At 45.3% G+C, this 23,657-nt stretch overlaps 3 protein-coding genes across 7 annotated transcripts in view; 2 read left to right on the plus strand and 1 right to left on the minus strand.

Annotated features, from left to right (window-relative positions):
• LOC139172044 (adhesion G-protein coupled receptor G1-like) overlaps positions 1–13,746 on the plus strand; it is a 55,460-nt gene extending 41,714 nt beyond the window's left edge. The window contains exons 9-13 of the mRNA XM_070760704.1: positions 1,645–1,760; positions 6,763–7,031; positions 7,222–7,330; positions 9,747–10,015; positions 13,067–13,746. Coding sequence (XP_070616805.1) covers positions 1,645–1,760; positions 6,763–7,031; positions 7,222–7,330; positions 9,747–10,015; positions 13,067–13,182 — 879 coding nt within the window. The 3' untranslated portion in view covers positions 13,183–13,746. The remainder of the gene's footprint in view (positions 1–1,644; positions 1,761–6,762; positions 7,032–7,221; positions 7,331–9,746; positions 10,016–13,066) is intronic.
• A 3,448-nt stretch (positions 13,747–17,194) lies between these two features.
• The window catches only part of LOC139172045 (uromodulin-like), a 29,083-nt gene continuing 22,620 nt past the window's right edge, over positions 17,195–23,657 (minus strand). The window contains exons 7-9 of one of the 5 annotated variants that reach the window (XM_070760705.1): positions 21,419–21,578; positions 20,486–20,621; positions 17,195–19,528 (exon numbers count right to left, since the gene is read on the minus strand). In XM_070760705.1, the coding sequence (XP_070616806.1) occupies positions 19,437–19,528; positions 20,486–20,621; positions 21,419–21,578 (388 nt within the window). In that variant the 3' untranslated portion in view covers positions 17,195–19,436. Of the gene's footprint in view, positions 19,529–20,339; positions 20,622–21,418; positions 21,579–23,657 lie in introns of those variants that run through there. The other 4 variants (XM_070760707.1, XM_070760709.1, XM_070760708.1 and 1 more) reach the window with 4 other exon arrangements.
• Positions 19,762–23,657, plus strand: part of DRC7 (dynein regulatory complex subunit 7) — a 95,121-nt gene continuing 91,225 nt past the window's right edge. The window contains exon 1 of the mRNA XM_070760696.1: positions 19,762–20,680. The gene's annotated coding sequence lies outside the window, so the exon portion shown is untranslated. The remainder of the gene's footprint in view (positions 20,681–23,657) is intronic.

Genomic DNA, 23,657 nt, shown 5'->3' on the forward strand with positions numbered 1-23,657 from the left:
GAGACCAAATCAAGTTAAAGATTGTAGCTGAGCCATGGGAAAAAGCTTTTTAATGGTAAGAATAGTTTGGTTGTAATAACAGAATAACAGAGATGGAAGGGAGCTTGAGTCCAAGCTCCTGGCTCAAGCAGGAGATCCTTTACCATCCCAGACAAGTGGCTGTTCCATCTCTTCTGAAGCGTCTCCCATGATAGAGCACCCACAACAGAGGTGGGTTCTGACCGGTTTGTTTGTTTGTTTGTTTGTTTGTTTGTTTGTTTATCCATTCATTCATTCATTCATTCATTCATTCATTCATTCATTTATTAGATTTGTATGCCGCCCCTCTCCGTAGACTCAGGGCGGCTCACAACAGCAATAGAACAATTTGTAACAAATCTAATAATTTAAAAACATTTTAAAACCCCATTATTAATCAGACATATATACAAACATACCATACATAAATTGTATAGGCCCGGGGGAGATATCTCAATTCCCCCATGCCTGACGGCAAAGGTGGTTTTTAAGGAGTTTCCGGAAGGCAAGGAGGGTGGGGGCAGTTCTAATCTCTGGGGGGAGCTGGTTCCAAAGAGTCGGGGCCGCCACAGAGAAGGCTCTTCCTCTGGTACCTGCCAAACGACATTGTTTTGTTGCTGGAACCGGCAGTGACCCAGGCCTGCCACGCCTCCCGGCTGGTACTCTCAGTGGCGCCATGGAATATAATTTTTTGCTACTAAGCCTGCACCTAGTTTTTTGTTCTGTGCGTCCCTGAGCAAACTGGCAGTAGAGCAGTCCGGAGCCGACCACTGACCCACAACTCATGGAGAGAAGCCACTCCACTCTGGACGCAAGCTCTTCCACTGGTTGTAGAGCCAATTAGCCAAGAAGAGAGTGATTTTTTCTTCACACAGGGTGTGTGTTCAGGAGGAAGCCGGACATCTTCCAGGCATTTGACCCCTGAGACGAATGCTGGACACGGAGCCCTCACGGCTTCCTGCAAAGTCTTCCAGCTGTGAGCCCACCAGTAGCGGGGTGCAGGCGCTGCGCCCGGGGTTGGGGTTCCGGTAGCGGAAATTGAGATGTGTGTGCATCTCCACGCCCCCGACATGTGCACCTATGCAAGATTTGGCTCAGCAAGTGAAATCTCATGCATGTTAAAGACAAATGAAAATTTAATCGAAATCTCATGCGAGGATGTTCTCGTGTGCAAGATTTTGCCAATGTTCAGCATTTTTTCCTTCTGCACATTCACCAGCAAATCACAGAAAATTAATGAAATTTATTTATTTTATTTATTTATTTAATTGGATTTGGATGCCGCCCCTCTCCGAGGACTCGGGGCAGCTCACAGCATATACAAAAACAGAACAATAATATAAATCCAATAATACTACATTAAAACAACCATTAAATTCAATTAAAAGAAAATTTCATGTTTACGAGCATCCTCGCATGAGATTTTGCTTGCTTTGTGTTGACGGGCACGGGTGTGCACATCGGAGGTGCGTTTGCCCTCGATGGTCCCAGAGATCGTACCGGTAGTGGCCAGTAAGTGCAACCCCCGCCTGGGTGCAGCCACATTTGTGACTCCTGGATCTGCTGGAAAGTCTTTCCTCCTTCACACTCCTTTCCATCTTTCCCTTCCTGCCTTTCCTTCTGCAGCTCCCCTCTTCAGAGATAGATGAGATCCACAAGAACTACCTGACCACTGTCAGTTATGTCGGTTGCCTCGTTTCAGCTCTGGCTTCACTCGTCACCATTGTCTTCCTCTGCTTCAGGTAGGATACATTAATACTTTGCTTTATTTTGGGATTTGGAAAGAAGGAAGACCCAGAAGGACTTTAGAAGGAAGTTTAGACCAGCACCGAAAAAGGAACAAGCAAAGACACACAGGGTTTCTCATTGAAGACAAACACTGGGAGATCACGTGCACGGACATCTCACCATGCATTCGGAAAAATAATTTCCCCAGCTCTGAGTCACGTTGGGTAGCGTGGTGGCTCTGGGCTTGTCGACTGGAAAACTGGCAGCCCAGGTTTGAGACCTAAGCTCCAAGCAGGAAGGTGTCGATTTAGTGCGCTTCAGTCAGCATCTTGGGTCCTCATCGCAGCAGCATTTGTGCCCTTAGCATTCAGGTAGCGTATTACAATGCGTACTTGGCACTTGGAGGGAAACGGAATGAGGACGCTCACCTCTAACCTTCCTCACAACGCCAGTCGAAGATCTATTGACCACTGGCACAGCTCCTTCTCTACCACTGGCTTCCCACTACACGATAGGAATACCAACCTTCCCCGCGAACATTCCCCATGAGATTAACGTGCCTTGTGACCTCACTTTCCAAATAACCCTTGTAGATAAATAGGCAGGGAAAATAAATAGGCAGGGAAAAAACAGTGCTGGCCACATGACTAAAGAAATGTCTTTGGACAGTGCTGGCTCAATGGCCTTGAAAGAAGAGATGAGCACCATCTGCAGAGTAGCAAATGGCTAGTGGAGTAAAATCTGCAGGGTCACCTTTTTACCCAAGTCCTATACATGGCTGTGAAAAGCTCTAGTGACAAGCTGAAATTTATCATTTTCAGGCTGTTCCCAGTAGACACATAGAAACATAGAAGACTGACGGCAGAAAAAGACCTCCTGGTCCATCTAGTCTGCCCTTGTACTATTTCCTGTATTTTATCTTAGGATGGACCTATGTTTATCCCAGGCATATTTACATTCAGTTCCTGTGGATTTACCAACCAGGTCTGCTGGAAGTTTGTTCCAAGCATCTACTATTCTTTCAGTAAAATAATATTTTCTCACATCCATCACCCTGGGGGGGGGAACTACTGACCCCCTCAGAGAGGGTTCACAACTTGGGCGTCCTCCTCGATCCACAGCTGACATTGGAACATCATCTTTCGGCTGTGGCGAGGAGGGCGTTTGCCCAGGTTCGCCTGGTGCACCAGTTGCGGCCCTATTTGGACAGGGAGTCATTGCTCACAGTCGCTCATGCCCTCATCAGCTCGAGGTTCGATTACTGCAACGCTCTCTACATGGGGCTACCTTTGAAAAGTGTTCGGAAACTTCAGATCGTGCAGAATGTGGCTGCGAGAGCTATCGTGGGGCTTCCCAGATTCGCCCACGTTTCTACAACACTCCATGGCCAGCATTGGCTGCCAATCAGTTTCCGGTCACAATTCAAAGTGTTGGTTATGACCTTTAAAGCCCTACATGGCATTGGACCAGAATACCTCTGGAACTGCCTGCTACCGCACGAATCCCAGCGACCGATAAGGTCCCACAGACTTGGCCTTCTCCAGGTCCCATCAACTAAACAATGTCGTTTGGCGGGCCCCAGGGGAAGAGCCTTCTCTGTGGTGGCCCCGGCCCTCTGGAATCAACTCCCCCCGGAGATTAGAACTGCCCCCACTCTCCTTCTCTTTCATAAACTACTCAAGACCCACCTATACCGCCAGGCATGGGGGAGTTGAGACACCTTTCCACCAGGCTCTTTATAGTTTATGTTTGGTATGTATGTGTTGTTTGGTTTTTAAATTTGATAGGGTTTTATATGCTTCTTTTTTAATATTAGATTTGTTTCACTATAATATTGTTTTTTATTATTGTTGTGAGCCGCCCCGAGTCTTCGGAGAGGGGTGGCATACAAATCTAATAAATAATAATAATAATAATAATAATAATAATAATAATTATTATTATTATTATTATTATTATTATTTCTGATCTTTCCCCCAACTAATCTCAGATTGTGCCCCCTTGTTCTTGTGTTCACTTTCCTATTAAAAACACTTCTCTCCAGTACTCAACCAATCTGTAAGGATTTGAGGTGGGATTTTGTGTGAACTTTGTTGTTTCTCCAGGTGGTCTCACACCCACACCCACACACCAATGAAGTGTCAGATAATGAGTTTGGGGATAATTGCCAAAGCAGGATTATGGAAGGCTTTTGCAGGATTTCTAAAATGAATGGATAGATGGCCATAAGAGTGGGACATTCACCTCCCATCTGAGTAGGAAGGAAACGCCACAGCATGTAGTCAAAGGCGGGTGGGAGTTGGTGAGCATTTGATATACGTTTTCTGAGGGTAGATCTCGAGCTGTTTTGGGCCTATTTCCATAAGTCCCAGGTAGCAATTGACTGCCAAAGCTGCAGTACAAAATATCCAAAGAGCAGCAGGTAATGCAACTGTCCTTGAAGGATGAAGGTGCTCCACTGGGGGCTCATGAAACAGGAAGATGAGTATGATGCACTTTCTTTTTCATAGGAAGAAGCAGACAGGATATTGTCTATGTCAGGGGTGTCAAACTTGATTTCATTGAGGGCTGCATCAGGGTTGTGTTTGACCTGGGGGGGGGTCTGGCGTGACCAGGGGTAGCATGGCCAACTCAACGTCACTCATGTTGAGGGTGCCTTTTGGGCCCGAGTGCTCTGCTAGTGAAAACAGGCTCCCAAGCTCTGTTTTCGGCTGTGATGGCCTCCTGCAACCCTCTGCCAGCAAACACAGAGCTCGGGAGGACAGCACACAGCGCCCGTGAGCTCCTTTTTCACTGGCAGAGACACTGCAGCAGGTGTGAAATCCAGCAGGTTCTGGAGAACCGGTAGTGGAAATTTTGGAGAACTGGCAGATCTATATCCACATGAATCTCCTCTGGACAGCATTTTGGGGGATGGGAGCCTGTGTGCACTTGAAGGATAGATGTTTTCTGAGATGGACAGAGGTTGGTGACCTGTGACTGTCCAGTCTCTTGGACTTCAGTTTCCATGAACCCCAACCAGCACCGCCAACAGCAATGGACAATGAGAATGGTCTGCAGAGCAGCTGTAGGAAAGCCTTGGAAGAGATATCCATCTAGTTCAATTTCAGGCTGGAAGAAAGACACTGAAAGCAACATGTAGGCTGATTGGAAAGAAAGTTTATTGATGAACGGAGCAACACACAAAGACAGCAGGCAGTTCTGGGTCAGCTGAACCAGAGCCACATGCGGGTGGTGGTTCTGCTTCATCAATTAACCAACTTTCTTTCCAATCAGCCTCTGTGCTTTTTCCAGCATCTTTCTCCCAGCTTGGAACCGAACTAGACGGATATTTCTTCCAACAGAAGCAGGTTAGATAACTTAGGGATCATATTTTGGGGATTAAACCTTTTCCTACAACAGGTGCTAAGACTTTTCATGACTTCAGCTTAGAGTCTCATAGAGACTCTAAGAGTCTTAGGCTCAAAATACAGAAAGATCTAGACAGATTAACACTATGGGCCCATACTAACAACATGATGTTCAACGTCGACAAGAGCAAAATTCTTCACCTTGGTAAAAAAAAACCTAGACACACATACAGCCTGGGAGAAACCCCACTTAGCAGCAGTAACTGCGAAAGAGATCTTGGAGTCTTGGTGGATAATCAACTAAACATGAGCCAGCAATGTGCAGCAGCAGCCAAAAAAGCTAACACCATCCTAAGCTGTATCAACGGAGGGATACACTCCAAGACTGTTGTGATTCAGTCTGAGGCTCCTCAGGGAACGGCTGGAACTCTGCCAGCTCCATGCTCAGAGGGGGAGGACGAGGAACAGGAGGAGGAGGAGGACCAGGCAGACGGGGAGGAGGAGGAATGTCAGGCCGAGGAAGAGGGAGAACAGCCTGAGACCCCCGGGGGGAGCTCTCCCCAGCGAGTAGCCTGGAGTCCTTAGATGAGAACGCACAAGCCATCATCGATATGAGGCAGAGAAGAGCAGCACAACGAAGGGGACAATTAGCCAGGTATTTCTATCCCTAATAGGCAACAGCTGGGTTTGGGTGTGGTTCTCCCCAGAAAGGTTGAAAAGGCAGGCCCGCCCTTCCTGTATTGTGGAGAGTTATCTTGTGGGAGTTCTGTGACCTTGCTTCGATCCTTGGCGTCTCTGATCCTGGCTTGTGGCCTTGAAGGCTGAAAACTTGGGGGAGGCGTGGGTTTTATTCTCTACAGTGGTGTGTGTGCCAGCAAGAAGCCTGCTGTATTGTCTGGCCATCGTGACTCTTCTGTGAAGCCTCATAGCATTCCAGTTTGTAAGAACAGTTTTTGTTCTCTGTTTGTTTTCAAAGATATAAAGTGACTTTGCTTTTTACCAGCGTGTCTGGCTGCTTTTTTCAGTTGGTGTTGAAGTCTGGAGGCACCCAGACAGAACAAAGACCAGGGAAGTATTAATACCACTCTACCATGCCCTGGTTAGACCACATCTGGAGTACTACATCCAGTTCTGGTCACCACACTTGAAAAGAGACATTGAAACTCTGGAGAAGGTGCAGAAAAGAGCAACCAAAATGATTAGGGGACTTGAAACCAAGACTTATGAAGAGAGATTGCAGGAACTGGGCATGGATAACCTTGAGAAAAGGAGGGCCAGAGGGGACATGATAGCTGTATACAGGTATATGAGGGGTTGCCACAGAGAGGAGGGGATCACTCTATTTTCCAGAGCACCAGAGGGCCAGACGAGGAACAACGGCTGGAAGCTGACCAAGGAGAGATTCAACCTAGAAGTAAGGAAGAACTTCCTGACGGTCAAAGCGATCAACCATTGGAAAAACCTGCCTGCGGAGGTTGTGAACTCCCCAACTCTGGACACTTTCAACAGGAGATTGGACTGCCACTTGGCTGGGGTGCTTTAGGATTCCTGCTCAGGCAAGGGTTGGACTTGATGACTTGCATGGTCCCTTTCAACTCTAACAATAAATAAATAAATAATAAATAAGAACCAAGAAGAGAAATATGATGGTCTTCCTTCTTCTCAGGAAAAGGCAGAGAGACCACGTCATCTATGTCCACATGAATCTCCTTGGGGCCATCTTCCTTCTCGATGTGAGCTTCCTCATTGCGATGTACCTGGCTCCTTCCAGAGGGGACACGGCTTGCAAAACTGGCGGGATGTTCCTACACTTTAGCATGCTTGCGGGCCTGACTTGGATGGCCATTGAGGGCTACAACCTCTACCGGATGGTGATCCAAGTCTTCGACTCCTACATGAAATGCTTACTTGTCAAGCTGTCCGTAATGGGTTGGGGTGAGTGATAATTCCCCCCCCCCCATCTTTGTTTTGGATCTGTCCCTCACTATCTCTTACTCTGGAACTATTATATTTTTCTAAGATTTCTTTCCCACTGGCACTGGCTTGAACTTATTTTTCAACAATTGTTGTGGAATTGGGGGGGGGGGCAGGATGTGACATTAACTCCAGGTGTTCTCCTCTGCAGGTTTTCCTGTACTCATCGTATGCCTAATTTTTGTGATTGATCAATCCTACTATGGGCCTTACGCTCTTAAGGTCTCTCAGTCTCGGGAAAAATACATCACCACAACTATGTAAGTTCTTGGGGAATGGAACAAAATGCCCCCTACCCTATATTCAGACCCCTTGAGGGTTAACAGCCAGCCACCTCTGGTTAGCAGAGGCTGAGAACCAACATCTGGAGATATTACTGCACTAAATCATAACCCTGAGGTCAGGGGTGGGTTCCAGTTACCTTTGCCACTGGTTCGCATCACAATGTGGTCCGGATGTCCTGTCATGCATTTCCACTCACTAGCCTGACAGAGCACAAAACGCAGCTGATAGCAGCGACAGAATAGGATTTGTGATGCCATTGTCACATCAACAGCGGGCCGCTAATGATTCGGGTGATTTAGTCCGAACTGGGAGGAGCCCACCCCTGCCTGAGATGAGTGTGAATATATAATCAACAATGGCATCACTGTATAGAGACCCCAGACTGGTCCCACTGTGATCCATATAGACTGAATACACAAATTGTACACTAATTTATGTAGTTCCAATCTGTGTTGAAGATCATAGAATTCCTTATTGGTAAAGTGAATTTGTCTCCAGTGCATAAACTCACAATGTCCCTATCATTGAGGGGCTTCCTGCTGCTGGTGCTAGAGGTACGCTCCCGGCAGTGGGCACAGGCGCGGATGGGCGTCTGATGCAAGCATGCGCCCCTGGCATGAGATTTGGCTTCTGCACATGTATGGAGAAGTAAAATCTCGCATGAGGACATGTGCATGCGTGAGATTTTGGCAATTTTGGCCCATTTCTTTGCTTCTGCGTATGCGCAGAAGCAAAAAAAAAGCCTGAAAATTGCTGAAATCTCATGTATGTGAGTGTCCTCATGTGATATTTCATGCACTGTGCATGTGCTGTAGCCAAATCTCACACGTGGGCATGTTGGGGTGTGTGTGTAGCTGCGCACACATTGCCGTTTTTACTAACTAATCGGTGATCCCAGTCGTACCGGCTGCGGCCCATTACTGGTCACTATAAACAGTAATAGGTCACAATTCAATCATTGATATACAGTGGTACCACATCTTACGAACGCCTCTTCTAACGAACTTTTCAAGATACGAACCCTGTGTTTAAGATTTTTTTGCCTCTTCTTCCGAACTATTTTCACCTTATGAACCCAAGCCGCTGCTGCTAAGATGAAGGGGTTCCTTTCCCCCCTTTTTTTTAAGAAAGAAAAGGGAGGGGTGGCTTAGAGGAGGGAAAAGACTCCATTAAATTAACTAGGAGAACAGCATGTTTGCAAGCACTGAGGGGAGTGTCTTTTTAAGAAAGAAAAGGGAGGGGTGGCTTGGAGTGGGGAAAAAACTCCATTTAATTAACTAGGAGTACAGCGTGTTTGCAAGCACTGAGGGGGTGTCTTTTTAAGAAAGAAAAGGGAGGGGTGCCCCCCTTGCCTTCCTTCCTTCCCACTCACCCTGTAGCCTAGCCTTGCTTCTTCCACCCGCCCCCTTTAGCTGCTCCTCCCTGCCCTCTGTTCACCTCCCTTCTAAAGTTTGGGATTTTCCTGAAGGATTTGCACGCATTATTTGCTTTTACATTGATTCCTATGGGAAACATTGTTTCATCTTACGAACTTTTCACCTTACGAACCTCCTCCTGGAACCAATTAAGTTCGTATCATGAGGTACCACTGTACTAAGTCAACTAAAGACTCTTCTAAGTTACCCCACATGACTTGTTGCCTGGGTGGCGCATAAATGTTTACACAGAGTCACTTTCTGTCCTTCAGTTTCGGCCTGAATATTTGAATTTCATCTGTATCGCAATTTCCCAGATTAATTTATTTTAATCTCCTATCGTGAATGTGCTCCATTGCTGGCTGGCTGGATGCTCCAGGACTGGAGGGTTTCAAGACAGGATTGGAAAAACATTTGTCCAGGATGATAGAGGTCTTTGGGCAATAGGCTGGCTCTGTTAAAAAGTGCTATTGCTGACATGTTGTAAGCCATCCTGAGTCTAAGAAGGGCGGCATTAAAAATAAATTGAATAAATAAATAAATAAAATTAGGTTGGACTAAAAGACCTCAAAGATCCCTTTGAGGCCTGGGATTCTATGTTTCTATCAAGATGTATTGCAACGAGGCTCATTATCCCACCTGCCCTGTTAGCATAGCCCATCTTTTGGCCCCTTGAGGCTCATGGTGGAAACACCTGTATCCAGGTAATGCTGTAACATCATTTCCATCAACCAAGTTCCTTGGAGAACAAGGGAATCAGGGAATGAGCAGAGGCGACAAAGAGGGCGGGATGCATCGTCTTCATGATTGGTACCAGAGTGTCCGGGAAAGTCCTGTTTTGGGGGGAAGGTGTCATCTTAAGGAAACTTTCCCAGCCTATTTGAATGCTCATATTCCAGTTTTCATGTGCTTTCCAGCTAAACTGTAATATATGGACTTAACCTTTCTGTTTTTTTCTCTTCTTCTTCTTCTTCAGCTGTTGGATTACCAAAAAGGAGATCAACGATTTCTTGAATTTGGGCTATTTAAGCCTGGTGCTCTTCTTTAACAGCATCATGCTGGCCACTATGGTGTACAAGATTCTCAGGCTGAGACATCGAGAGCATCAATGGGAATATGTGGTGATGCTCCTGGGCCTGAGCTGCGTCCTGGGCCTCCCCTGGGGGTTGGCCTTCTTTGCCTTCGCTTCTGGGACCTTCAACCTGGTGGTCGTGTATCTTTTCACCATCATCAACTCTCTCCAAGGTCAGTGAGTATTCCTGCTCCTCTTCGTCTTGAGATCTGCCACTTTATCAGGTTTTGTCCCTTGGATTTTCATGCAACACAACACAAGACAAGAGTTGCATTTTGCCTTTGTGACTTCACCTTTTCAATTCAGTCTGAGCTTGTGAAAGTGAAACAGATCCTAACAGAATGGGATGATCAAATTGTTGCTCATCTAACTCTGATCCAGCTCCCCAAACATGATAAACACTCTGAAATTAAATCAATGATAAGGTCAGGTTTGCTTTGCTCAGAATTTAGAAAAAGAAGACTCAGAGTCCATTTTGAACTTCAAAGGTCATCTTTACTAAATCAGAAGTGACTGCATTGAAAGAAAAGCAAAGACGGAGGAAAAAGGCACGAGAGATGCCTATTGCAAAGTAACCCCAATTGCCCCCCTTGGCAGTTCACCCAATCCCCATGGTCCATCTTCATCAGGTGGACGCATCTTCACCAGCGTGTCATACTTTTGGAATGTATGCCATTAACCCCCCCCCCCCCTTCTTCACTCCTTCTCATGAGAAACGAAACTTTCTTGGGCTCCTTGAGCAGACTTCCCCCTCCCAAATCCCAAACAGCCCCCCTCCCCCTCCATTCTCATGACAGCTGAAGTACAGTTGAAGATAGGATGAAACACAGCAAGGCTGACAGATTCCTTTATTAGGAGCACCAGCAAGCCTGGCAAAAAGCTTCTCTCTCACCGCAGGCTAACAAGTCTGTCCGACAGGGAGATGGATAGTTGTCTGTTATGTCTGTTCATCTCCGCCCCCTGCCTTTTATCCCCAGAGCTAGGGTGAGGTTCACTATTAGCGGTGGCTCTTCTGCTCCAAGGACCGGCCCATAGATTCCCTCTCCTCTCCTCTGCCTTCCGACCTAACCAATCTACCACATATAACAACTTGTGGTGGTAACATTGGAGCAGCTGGGACTTGAAGAGAAGACAATTCCTGTTGGATGGTTTTGGGACCATCGTTATTTTATCCTGCACTATCTACAGGGTGGATTTGCAGAGCATGTTAGACTACATAAAATGAGTTAGGTGGTTTGAGATTCAGATTACATTTCTGCCTTGGATTCAGATTTCTTTGATTGGTCTGTTGCCTTTGTTGTGAGTGGCCCAGGGCCGATTCAGCAGGTCGCGGACTTTGAGGAGGATGAGCTGGACCCGTCTGGGTAGCCTAGGCCAGTGTTTTTGCCAGCTGAGTCTGAGAGCACTGTTCCCTGTAAGCTGCGCGCTCCCCATCCCCCTGCCAGCCCGTGGGTGGAAAGAAAGGGAGCCGCGGCCACGCCCGCCTCCCCACAGTGCCTCTGGCCCCCTCACACCCCTGGCCTCTTGCCGCTGCCTCCCACCTGCCCGATCCGCCCCTTCTCCGGCTTTCTACGCCTCCCACCTTGGGGCGCAACTTCTCCCACGGTGGTGGCGGCGGTGGCGGCGGTGGTGGTGGCGGCGGCGGCTTCTCCTCCTGCTCATCTGTGGTCCCAGCCAGGGGGCTGGGAGAGGGTTTTCTCCGCGCGCTTCGGGAATGCCCGCCCTACCCCTCTCACAGCCCCTTCACTGGGAGCGCTTTCGTCCCGAGCTTTCAGCAAGGGGGCTGCAGTAGAGGCAGGGCAGGCGTTCCCGAAGTGCTCGGAGAAAGCACTCTTGCAGCCCCCTCACTTACAGAGAGAGAGCAACAGACAGAGCAAGATGGAAAGAGAGAGGGAGAGAGAAAGTAAGTGAGAAAGAGAGAGAAAGGGGGGGAGAGAGAGATAGTAAGAGAGAGAACAAGAGAGAGAAAGAAAACAAGAGAGATAGAAAGAGTGAGAGAGAAACGAAGCAATAGAGAAAGAGAGAAAGAAAACAAGAGAGAAAGAGTGAGAGAGAGAGAGAATGAGAGAGAGAGAGCAACAGACAGAGCGAGAGAGAAAGAGAGGGAGAGAGAAAGTGAGAAAAAGAGAGAGAGAGCAAGAGGGGGACAGAGAAAGAGAGAAATGACTCTTGATTTAAAGCATATGGTAAAAAGCACCCAAATAATAACAGAAAAAAAAAACCAGCCTTGTGTGTGTGTGTGTGTGTGTGTGTGTGTGAACTCTTGAACCATTTCCAATAGCCCTCACCTGTTATTGGAAATGGTTTAAGAGTTCACACACACACACACGCACAAGGGGGGAGGAGACAGGGATGGAAAAAGAGGAGAAGATAGTAATAATAGTAATAGATTTTGGTTTTGTTTTATTATTAATTTCTTTTAATAAAAAAGAAGGGAATTTATTTATTTGTTTGTTTGTTTGTTTATTTATTTATACTTCTATGACGCCTCAGACACTATACTTTTCCGCCCACACTGACAAAAAATTAGAGGGAACATTGTCTGAGAATGAAAGTGAAGGGGGTCTAGAACCTGGGGAACTACCAGAGACTGTAGAACCCCCAGCTGCGATAATGTCAGAGGATGATAGGGACATTCAATCATACTTGAAATACTGCAATTAGACATGAATATCTCTATAGACGTAGATTCAGGCATTGAATATCTCTATGTACATGTGGCCATCCCTGGGAGTATAAATAGAGAGGCTCATAGAAAAGTGGGTGTGGAAGATCAATGTTCCTACAATAGGGAGCAAAGACTTGCAGCAGAGAGCCATTCGTAATCCTCCTGGATTCTGATACCCTGGCTTAGTGAGTAAAGTGTCAGAGCTGAGAATTAATGACTAAGAATTTTCAATCCTATTTTGGCCTGCTTTCGGACCTGGCGGATTACGGCTGAATTGGCGCTTGGCCTGGCATTCCAATTATCTCATCGCTGTTTTTTAGCATGTGTTTTGATAAAGACAATTGTATAAGGTTGCCTTTGCATCTGAGTCTTAATTGTAGATTAATTATTGGTAATTAACCAGCCTGGGAAGAACAGCCTTGGCTGCAGCTCTTTCTCCTTTCCTCGAGGTTTTTCCTACAGTACTACATGACACTGCAGTTCTAGCCGTGTCTTTGAATTCCTCGCTCCCTTCTGGGAACTGCTTAACCCCTGTGACCTCCTCCTGTTCCTCCAGGTTTCCTCATCTTCCTCTGGTACTTGGCCAAAGTACTCCAGTCTCGCAGGTCGAATTCCATGCAATGCACAACTTCCAGCAGCCTGAAGCTGCAGTCCACCAGCTCTACCATCTGACCTCATCCTGTCCAGGGGGACTTTGGATGAGAGACGCTCGCACAAGGACTCAGCCATACAATTCTCTGGTGGACTTGGATGACTTTCATACCTGTGAATAGTTTTGAGAGGACACTGATCTGTTTTTCTTCAATATAGGAAATCTTGACTTACAAGAGTTTGTTTAGTGACTTTCAAACTTACAGCGGCACACTTTTCACACTTAACAACCACTGCGACATCCTCATGGGCGTGTGATCAAAATTCACATGGCAACCAACACATATTTTTGTGACCTGATAAGCAAAGTCAAAGGGGAAGCGGATTCACTTAAGACCTGTGTAACTAGCTTAACAACTGCAGTGGTTCACTTATCAAATATGGCAAGAAAAGTTATAAAATGGGGAAAAAACTCATTTAACAAATATCAGAAATTTTGGGCTCAATTGTGGTCATAAATCGCAATTTGTATTTGCATGGCTCTTCTTTTCTAATGTAAATATTTTTTACAATTTCTATGAGGTAAAAAATAGATGATAGTACATTGAAATTTAAACCACACGTATTAAATACAAATTTTTATTAGTACAGGTATCTTCTTAATTACATATTTATGATGGATGATTTTAAAAAAAAAAATATGGCCAGTATGTCTCCCTTGATGCTGTTGCTGTCGCTTAGTTGGGTGATGAAACGTCTGCCAGGAAGCTCAAGGGAGCAGCCAAGACTCTACCGTTCAACCCCAAGCGACAGAAATTTTCTTGTATTTGAAGGAACTACACACCCTTCAGCACTTTAACGTGAGAAATTGCCAGATTATATTTTTTTAAAAGAGGCAGTGACGTGAACTGGTCAGCAGGGATTCCCTGCTTAGAGGGACATTAAAACTCTGTTTCTCAACCACAGCAACTTTAAGATTTGTGGATTTTATTTCCTAGAATTCCCCAGCTACTAGAAGCAGGGTGGGGGATAACTTTCTGCAGCACTTGTTTGTCAAAGGGGTGGGGGGTTAACATTGTGAGGATGTGCACAGGCACACACTCCTTTGCCATTTCCAGAGCCTGGTTCCCAAGGGCTCGAGGCCCGGTAGTGGGCTGCGTTCCGGGATTTGGGGACCCCTGAAGTACGGGTTTGTGGTGCGTGTCAGGATCGGGGCCTACCTGATGCAATATTCCAAATTGCACAGAGAAGAATTGTAATAACTTTAACAACTGCTTAGTCTAACTCAGTGTTTCCCAACCTTGGCATCTTGAAAATATTTGGACTTCAACTCCCAGAATTCCACATACATACATAATGCACCTTTACATTAGTGTGGCTTGTGGCTTGGCTTGAAGGTATTGTAGCTTAGTATGGTTTAGAGTGGCTTGTGAATTTGTGTGGCTCGTGGTGGGTGAAGACTTGTAGCTGAATATTGTAACTGGGAACAATAGATAGAGAATTGTGAGTACTGTACTTTGTATAGTAACTGGCTAGAGAGATAGCTACATTGTAAATAGTTAGAGTAGGTTTTCTGGGAAGGAAGTAAAAATTTCCCTAAGAAACTGCAGTATGTGTCTTCAATTAGCTTCAAGACAAGGGTTCCTGATATCCTGGTCCGAGGCAGGCTGCTTAGCCCAGACTGAAGGTCCTGTGTTCGAGTGTTCCAGTATTCCTGTGTTCCAAAGCTGGAGAAGAACTGAGAAGAAAACCAGGTTGGGGGAAACCAGGATTGGTGGCCAGAGCTGGTAGGAGTGAAGACAGAAGGCATACATTTTGTCAAGAAGCCCAGTGTCTGAAGCAAGTCGGATATCCTGATATCCTGGTCTGAGGCAGTCTTGGCTATCTGGGTGAGCTAGCTTCTGCAAAACGGTACTCCAACAGTGTGCTGCTTGTGTAAGCCTGAGGTAGTATATAAATTTAACCAAGATGAATTGGTTGTAGGGAGAACTATCCATGTGATTCTGTCCCAAGCTAAGAGAAAGATACTAGAAACATGGAGGCTGATTGGAAAGTGGGTTTAATGGTGAAGCAGAACCACCAAGCACATGCTTCTGGGCAGCTGACCACATGGAGTTGAGAGTGGGGTTTTTTTCTTGGGCTTTTCACTTGAACTTCCTGTTCCTGTACAAAAACATGTATTCTATTGGCTGTTGTCAGATTCCCACTGGGCCACGTGGGGTCATGATTGTCTGAGATAGGTTTGATGGAAAAGTTTGACTGATGCAATATGCTTAGGCGATTGGGTAAAGTGACCAGATTTTTACATTGTTAAAGAGGTACATCATTGATGGGTGTGTGTGGGGTGTGTGATGTGTGGGTGGGGGGCTTGATTAAAAATTTGGTTTATATAGAGCAAAAAAAAATCTCTTTTTCTCCCTAACTCTGTTCCTCCCTCTCTTTCTCTCTCTCCCTCCCTCTTTCTTTCTCACTCTCATGGAGCATAGAAGGGTTTGCAATGGATGAATAGTGTCTCTTAAGACCACATCACAAAATATCTTTGGTACTGTGACATCCTTGATTCAATCATACTTGAAATACTGCAATTAGACAATTTACAACTACGTCACTTCCGATTTGATCTAACTAGTTCATAAAATCATATACCAAAATGTCCTTCCTGTTAATGACTACGTCATCTTCCACCACAGCAATACAGGAGCACGTAATAGATTCAAATTAAATGTAAACTGCTCCAAATACAACTCCAGCAACAGAGGGATCAATGCCTGGAATGCACTACCTGACTCTGTGGTTTCTTCCTCAAACCCCAAAAACTTTTAACCTTAGACTGTCTACCAGGTGTCCACTTGACTGAGTTTTGCAGCCTTATATGAAAAGAAAGGTAAAAGAACCCAAATGGCAGCGTCCGGGCAGGTGGGCGGAGCCTCAAGCAAAGAAATGCTCTAAAAATAACAAGGGATTTAGAGGTTGAATCCTATGACCAGCTAAAGGAATCCAGGAGGTATCTTTGCCTAACAAAGAGAAGGCTTAGGGGAGACATGATACATGCATCTTAATTATTATTGATCAAATTTATACACTGCTTAAAATTAAGTAGAAATCAAGTATATTTAATTGATATAATTTGGCTTCCTTTCTTTCCTTGGGAATAGTATGTTTATGATAATATCTTGTAAAATTTGGATGATAAAGTATGGATAATTAATATTTATGATTAAATAATTTATTTTTGAAGGGCAATTAGTATATGATAAAGGTAAAGAAATTTTTAAGAGGTAAATAAATATGACTTTCTATTTTTATATGTAGAAACTTAATATATTTTTTTTAAAAAAAGGATGTACTGTATGACAATTGAAAACAACTGGCCTAAATGTAATAAAATTTAATAGATAAGTGAAAGCAAATAGATGAGATGTAATAGTATTGTAAGTTTTTATAATGATATTGAAAAAGTTTATATGAAAGTTTTCCAGGTGATAAAAGTAAAGGAGGCAGCATATTGTTGGATGATAAATACCGAATATACTGTAAATGTAAATTCATTGTATTGTATTCAAGATTGAAGGTACATGATTTTGCACTGTTTAAAAGTGGAGAAAAATAAAAAAGACTTTTACCCCCACCCTCAAAAAAGCATGCACTGCTCATCTTCCAGGACTTGAAGGGGCCTGCCATAGGGTAGAAGGGATCCATTTATTCTCCAGAGTACAGTACTTGAGATCAGATTAAGAAGTAACAGATGGAAGTTCATTCAAGAGAAATCCAACTTAGAACTAAAGAGAAATTTCTTGGCAGGCTGAGAACAATTTCATCAGTGGAACGGCTTTGCCCTCCGGAGGTTTGGGTGCTCCATCATGGGAGGGTTTCAAGAAAAAATGGGGCAACCATATAAGGGCTCCTAGCTTGCACGGGAGGTTGGACTAAAACTTTAACCCTAACCCAGCTTTTAAGGTTTTTTCCAAACCTACAATTTTATGATTCGACAGAGAAGGGAGGAGATAATAAGGGAAGGGAAGGGAAGTCAAGGAAGTGTAGCCGAATAGGGTGTGATTAAGCAACTGAATTGAGGTAAACGAGAACCGGTGGGTTGACCCAAATTGCATTTATTTATTTCTATCCTTGCACGCTGCTGATACACACCAACCACAGCCGCAAAAGAAATCCAACATCAGTGATAAAAATCCTAGCAAAAAGATCTGCTGGAGCAATGTTTCACAACTTTGGGAATTTCTGGATAGGTGAATTTTAGGTGGACTTAAACTCTCAGAATTCAACTTTAAGACGAGTGGACTTCCACACTCAAAATCCCCCCCCCCCCAGGCACACTGGTTCAGGAATTCTGGGAGTTGAAGTTCACCCACAGAGAAACACCGGGTTAGAGCAAGAGAAGGCCTGTTTTCATAAAGTTAAATTAGAATTCTTGCTCTGTATATTAGCACACTAACAATCGAGGCTAAATGCCTAATTTTTTTTTTTTTACAAATTTTGCACATCATAGGTAAAAACTGGATTGTGAGGTCAGATTCCAACTTCTGAATGAAGCTTGTTGGTTCCCTTTTGCAAACTCGGATGAAAGCTTCAACAGGATAAGCTGTCTTTGGGAGGCAGCGGCCACATTTTGAGAGTGTGGCCTTGGACCGGAGGGTTGGCCACGGAAAGGGAAGTCAGGGTTAACATACTCTTTTTCAGAATATAAGTGGGTCTGGTTGGTTTCTGACTTTTGCTCCCAGCAGTTTTCTATTCTATTTTTTCTTGAACTACCAAGCACATTTCAACAACTTTGCGGTCTAACAGGTTTAGAAGAGGCATTCTTCTAAATCAAGATGTCAGGAACTTCGTACTTCCTGCAAAAACATTTCTTTCATTACCCCGAAACATGGGTTAATAAGAAAGAAGAAAGAAAAAAGAAGAAAATAAGAAAAAAAAAGGTCAGCAAGACCAGACACTGGAACACAGCGATATTTGTCATCATGTTGCGGCTTCACTGGTTCCCCAAAGCCAGACCGTGCCTCAGAGATAAAGCCGTGCTGAAGTTCGCTTTTGTCAAATTTTGAATTTCTTCAGAATTTCCCCCCCTCTGTTTTTCCCCTTTATTCTCAGAACACTCGAGAATTTCTTTCAGACTTCCCTGCGACACACTCGCACTCGCTTCTAACTGGAGGGGGAGGGGGAGAGGCGCAGGGGTGGAACGCTCCCGGTTCCCTCGTGCCTGCCGATCGCCTGAGAGCCGGTCGTGAAGGCAGCAAGAGGCTCCACCCACTTGCCCGGATGCCAACATTTGGGATCTTTTACCCTCTGCACATGCACAGAATGCTTTGCAAATACGCAGAGCACTATTGGGTTCCTACCTGGATGGGGGGGAAATGGCGTTCCAGTAGTGAAAATGGAACTGTGTGTGCAGCTCTGGCTGACTGGTGGGCACATGCACACATCGGAGCAAGATTTGGTGGCTGCACATGCACAGGAAGCAAAATTGCATGAGAGGATGTGCAGGCGTGTGAGATTTCAGCAATTGTGCCAAAATCTTGTGCACCCGTGCATCTTCTCGCAAGATTTGCTTCCTGTGCAAGTGCAGAAGGCAAATCTCACTCTGATGTGCCCACGCACACCGGACGCACACATGCTGGTCACCCAGAGCTGTGCACGCTTTTGCACCGGTAGCGGAAGTCAGTTGCAACCCCTGCCTGGTGCAGAGGGCATAAGAACCCAAATGGCAGCATCCGGGCAGGTAGGCGGAAGCTCACGTTATCTTCGCGATCGGTTCTGTGGGGACTGGCAGGCACAAGTCAACCGGGAGCATTTCACTCCTGGGGAGACGGCCGAAGTTGCCGTTTTCTGCTCCAGGTCTTCTCACCGGCCTGCCGCCTCCCTGGCTGCTGATACTTCCCAGTCCGGAAAAGCCCCCCGGAAGAGATCTCTCAGGAGGATCTATGGGCAGCCAGTGAGATGACAGGATGTGAGCAACGTGGTCATTCAGGGAGGACAAGATCTCGACCTTTGACTGTGAGGAGCTCTTCGACATTCTCCTATCCTGGCAGGGGTCTCCAACCTTTGCAACTTTAAGCCTGGCGGACTTCAACTTTGCTAGCTGAGGAATTCTGGGAGTTGAAGTCCACCTGGCTTAAAGTTGCCAAGGTTGGAGACCTCTGCCTTAAAGGAAGCTTGGAAACTAAGTTCATTCCATTGAAGGAGAACCCGGTAGGAAGACACTCCAAAGATTGCAGGGCGGCAGCTGTTGGAAACCTCTTTCAGGGGAGAAAATGGCAAACTGGTCCCGACGTGATCTGCAATTATAGATTTATTTGGAAGTCTGCTCTCGCAGAAGTCTCTCACTTCTTCATGCCTTTCACGACAGCTACGAAGATGATGAATGCAATGATGGCTACTGTGGTCATCACAACCGGGACCCACACCTGCGATCCTGAAATGAGAAGGGAGGGAGGGGGAGAGAAAGAGGAGAGACGGGGGTGAGAGACGGAGAATGAGAGAAGAAGAGACAGATAAGAGTGGGAAAGAGGGGAGAAGGAAGGAAGGAAGAGGCGGAAAGGAAACAATGGAGGGTAGATAGAGATAAATTAGATTAGATTAGATGGATGGATGGATAGATGGATGTAAAAATAGAAAAATAGATAGACAAAAGACAGATGGACGGACGGACGGATGGATGCATGCATGCATGGATGATGAATGGATGGATGGATGGAGACAGACAGACGGATAGATGGATGGATGGATAGATGATGGATAGATAGATAGATGAAAGGATGGATGAATGGATGGATGGATGGATAGATGGATGGATGGATGCATGCATGCATGCGTGGATGATGGATGGATGGGTGGATGGATGGAGACAGACAGGCATAGATAGATGGATGGATGATGGATGGATGGATGAATAGATGGATGGATGATAGACAGACAGACAGAGACAGATGATGGATGGAAGGATGGATGGATGAATAAGGAAAAGGAAGGAGGAGAAAGAAGACAGGCGGAAGGACAATATTACAGCAATCTGTTTAGAAACTGAAAATGTTGCTTCCAAAAAATGGCCCAGATAATTTATGAAAGCAAGCCTATTCTCTTTTTTCTTTTATTCGTTTTTTTAAAAATCAGTTTTTCAGATCCACTGGAGATACGGATGGGAATGCTGATACTTTTTTCGATGTATGTTTTGGGTGGAATATTTCAGGGAACATTAAAAATAAAGAGATGAAGACAGCCGATAGTGCTACTCTTTAAGATCCCACCCCACCCTCTAACTCTGGGGGGCTTCAAAAGAAGGCCCTCCCAGGGCATCGGGGTTCAAAAATCTCAAGTGGAATCACAACTGCCCCCTCCTCCCAGGGGCACCAAACCGAAGAGGGGGGCATACCCCAGAAGGATGGCTGGTCATTGGTGTTCCGTGTTTCCTTGCGTGAGGGGGCTGCAAGCACAATGGGTCCGTAGGATACCACCTTCATGTATTCATCCTCCAGCTGCCTCTTGTTCCTCTGCTTGATGGGACATTGCTTTCACCCAACGAAAAGAAAGAGGTAAATTCGCGCTCAACAGAAGCCCCTACAAAGAGGTGAGTTAATGGCCAATAATGAAGCAATCCCAATATATGGCCCCCTATACTGTCAAATTATTTATTAAGACTGTATAACTATTCTTCCTCTCATCCTCCCTAGTACCAATCTCTTCCCACTTATGACTATAACCATGTTGCTTGTATCTTTACTATTTATATTGTTTTCATTTGTTTCCTATTTGATTTAATTGCTTATTGTAGTAGCCTATGACTATCACTAAGCGTTGTATCTTGTGATTCTTGATGAACGTATTTTATTTTTTCTTTATGTACACAGAGAACATATGCACCAAAGACAATTGGCCAATAAAGAATTCTATTTCTATTGCACCCCACCCCACTCTATTCTATTCTATTCTATTCTATTCTATATTCCATTCTTCATTCCAATATTCTGTCCTGTCTGTGTTCTAAAAATGGCCTTGTTTGATTGGAACAAAGCAAATCCTTGACTATTAGACCAGAATATTTATAATACACTGGCTCCAAATAAAAGTGGCTTTACCATGAGGTTATTTGGCTCGCCCTGTAAACCAAACCAACCGATGACCCCCATTCTGATCTCCATTATGGTTTTGGCTTGATTCAAGGATTCCCAAAAGCTCTTTCCTTCTTCACAGGGATTCCAATCCTTTCCCCAGAGTTGGGGGGGGGGGAAATGCAAATAAATAAGCCGTTCAACCCCCAAGAAAGCCCCGAGTGTCGCACAGTCATGCGCGAGAGATGTGCATTCACCTTGACGCAGGGCTCCTGGTTAGCTAGAATGCACAGACGGACTTGGCAGTGCAGGAAGACCTCAGACATGTTCGTGAACAGGAACATCTGAAAGCTAAATTTTACCACGGTGCTGGTTCCGATGGCGTCGAGGAACTGCAGGGTCTTGTCGAGTGGACACCTGGAAGAGACCAAGGCTTCCTTAAGCTGCCCTTCCCACCAGCAGTCAAAGCAGAGACTAACGCCAAGATTGACTTAGCCTTAGAATAACTTTATTGTCACTCTGAATATACACTAATCACAAACAAACAAACAAACAAACGGCATGCATACATCCACATTTATGACACAAGAGTCTAGTTTGGATGTATCCATGTACATGGCGAGAGAAACAAATCTTGCGATCTATCAGACAGATGGATGTCCTAGGGTCATGATGGTGAACCTGTGGAGCCATATTGGAGGGCACATGAGATGTCGCCCGATGTGAGCTCCAGCATGCATGTGCACGCTTGTCAGCTCATCTTCGGCTTTGAGGAAGGCAGTTTGTCCTTCCCGATGCTTCCCTGAAGCCCTGAAGTACAAAAAACCCACCCAACAGGCAAACCGGAAGTTTGGGGAATGGATTTCCAGTTTGCCCGCTAGGCTGTTTTTTGTGTTCTGGGGCTTGAAGAAGCTTCCCTAAACCCTCTGGAATGCAAAAAACAGCACAATAGGCCAATTGGATGTCCATTTTTTTGAACTTCCAGTTTGCCCACTGGCCTGTTTTTCCACCGTTGCAGGCTTCAGTGCACATGTGCAGAGATGGGGTGATTGTGCGGATATGCAGGGGCAGCACGTGTGTGTGCAGAGGGAGGGAAGGGCACATGAGCACATGCTAGCACATGCACACACACCCTTTTAGCACATGAACCAAAAAAGGTACGCCATCATTGACCTGGGGAACAAAAGCTGTTCCAGAATCTGGTAGTCCTACTAGAAATACTTTGAAACCTTCTTCCAGAAGGGAGCAACAGAAACCATTATTTTTTTTGGGGGGGGGTGGGGGGTTGTATCTAACAATGAGCTCTAAGCACTTAACACTTATAAGCAATATCCTGAATAATGGAAAGTGGGCTTCCTATAATCTTCTCTGCTGTCCCCACCACTCTCTGTAGGGACTTTCTATCTAAGGCACTGCTGACACCAAACCAAACCAGGATGCAATTTGTTAAAATGCTCTCAATTATGCCTCTGTGAAACGTGGCCAGGACAGAGGGGAAAGATGTGCTCTCCTCTTCTGATGCAGGAAATGCAGACGCTGATTTCCACGCTTCACTAAGGATGTTGAGCGGGAAGACCAAGTGAGATTGTTAATTATCTGCACCCCCTGATCAGAGGTTGGTTCCTTCCGGTTCAGACTGGTTCGCCCTAACCAGTAGCAAGGCACTGCTGACATTACGACAATGTCACAGAACCAGTTCTGTCAGTGCCAATGGACGCCATAGGTGCTATCATTAAAAAAAAAAATACTTTTTTTGTAAAAAAAAATTGAGTGGAAGTCATCCCATGATCTCAGGACACTGCAATATATGTTAGCATTCATATTCTAATAATGTGACAGATCTCAGATGTTGCAACAATTGTAAGTGTGAAAAGTGATCATAAGTCACTATTTTCCGTGCCATTGTAAATTCAAATAGTCACTTATAATGAATGGCTGTAACTCAAGGACTGCCTGTCCATCCATCCATCCATCCATCCATCCATCCATCCATCCATCCATCCATCCACCCACCCACACTCAAAGAGATTGGTTTCATAGTATGCTGACCAGGGATGGAGTGCTCCTGCTGCTGCTACTGGTGAGCTGCACACGCAGCTTTTGGTGTCTTTGTTGTGCATGCATCTCAAAGTGTTTTTGCTTCTGTACATGTGCAAGAAGCAAATTATCATGAAAAAACGCACGCATGTCTGAGTTTTGGGTGATTTTTTGCTTCACCGCTTATGCAGAAGCAAAAAATCACTGAAATCTCACACACACACGCATGCCCTCATGAAATGTTGCTTCCTGCACATGCACAGAAGCAAAATCTGCTGGGACATATGTGTGTGCACGCAGGACACCTGAAGCTGCGCACACAGTTCAACTTTCACAATTGGTGCAGTGTCCTTTACCATTCCGGTAGGGACCCACTGCTGGTGCTGGTGACTCCAAACAATTGCCTCCTCCTCCACCCTAATCCTGGTTGTCCCAAAGGTATTTTTTTTCAAGAGGCAA

Source organism: Erythrolamprus reginae, chromosome 9 (genome assembly GCF_031021105.1).
Source record: "Erythrolamprus reginae isolate rEryReg1 chromosome 9, rEryReg1.hap1, whole genome shotgun sequence".
Lineage (NCBI taxonomy): Eukaryota > Metazoa > Chordata > Lepidosauria > Squamata > Dipsadidae > Erythrolamprus > Erythrolamprus reginae.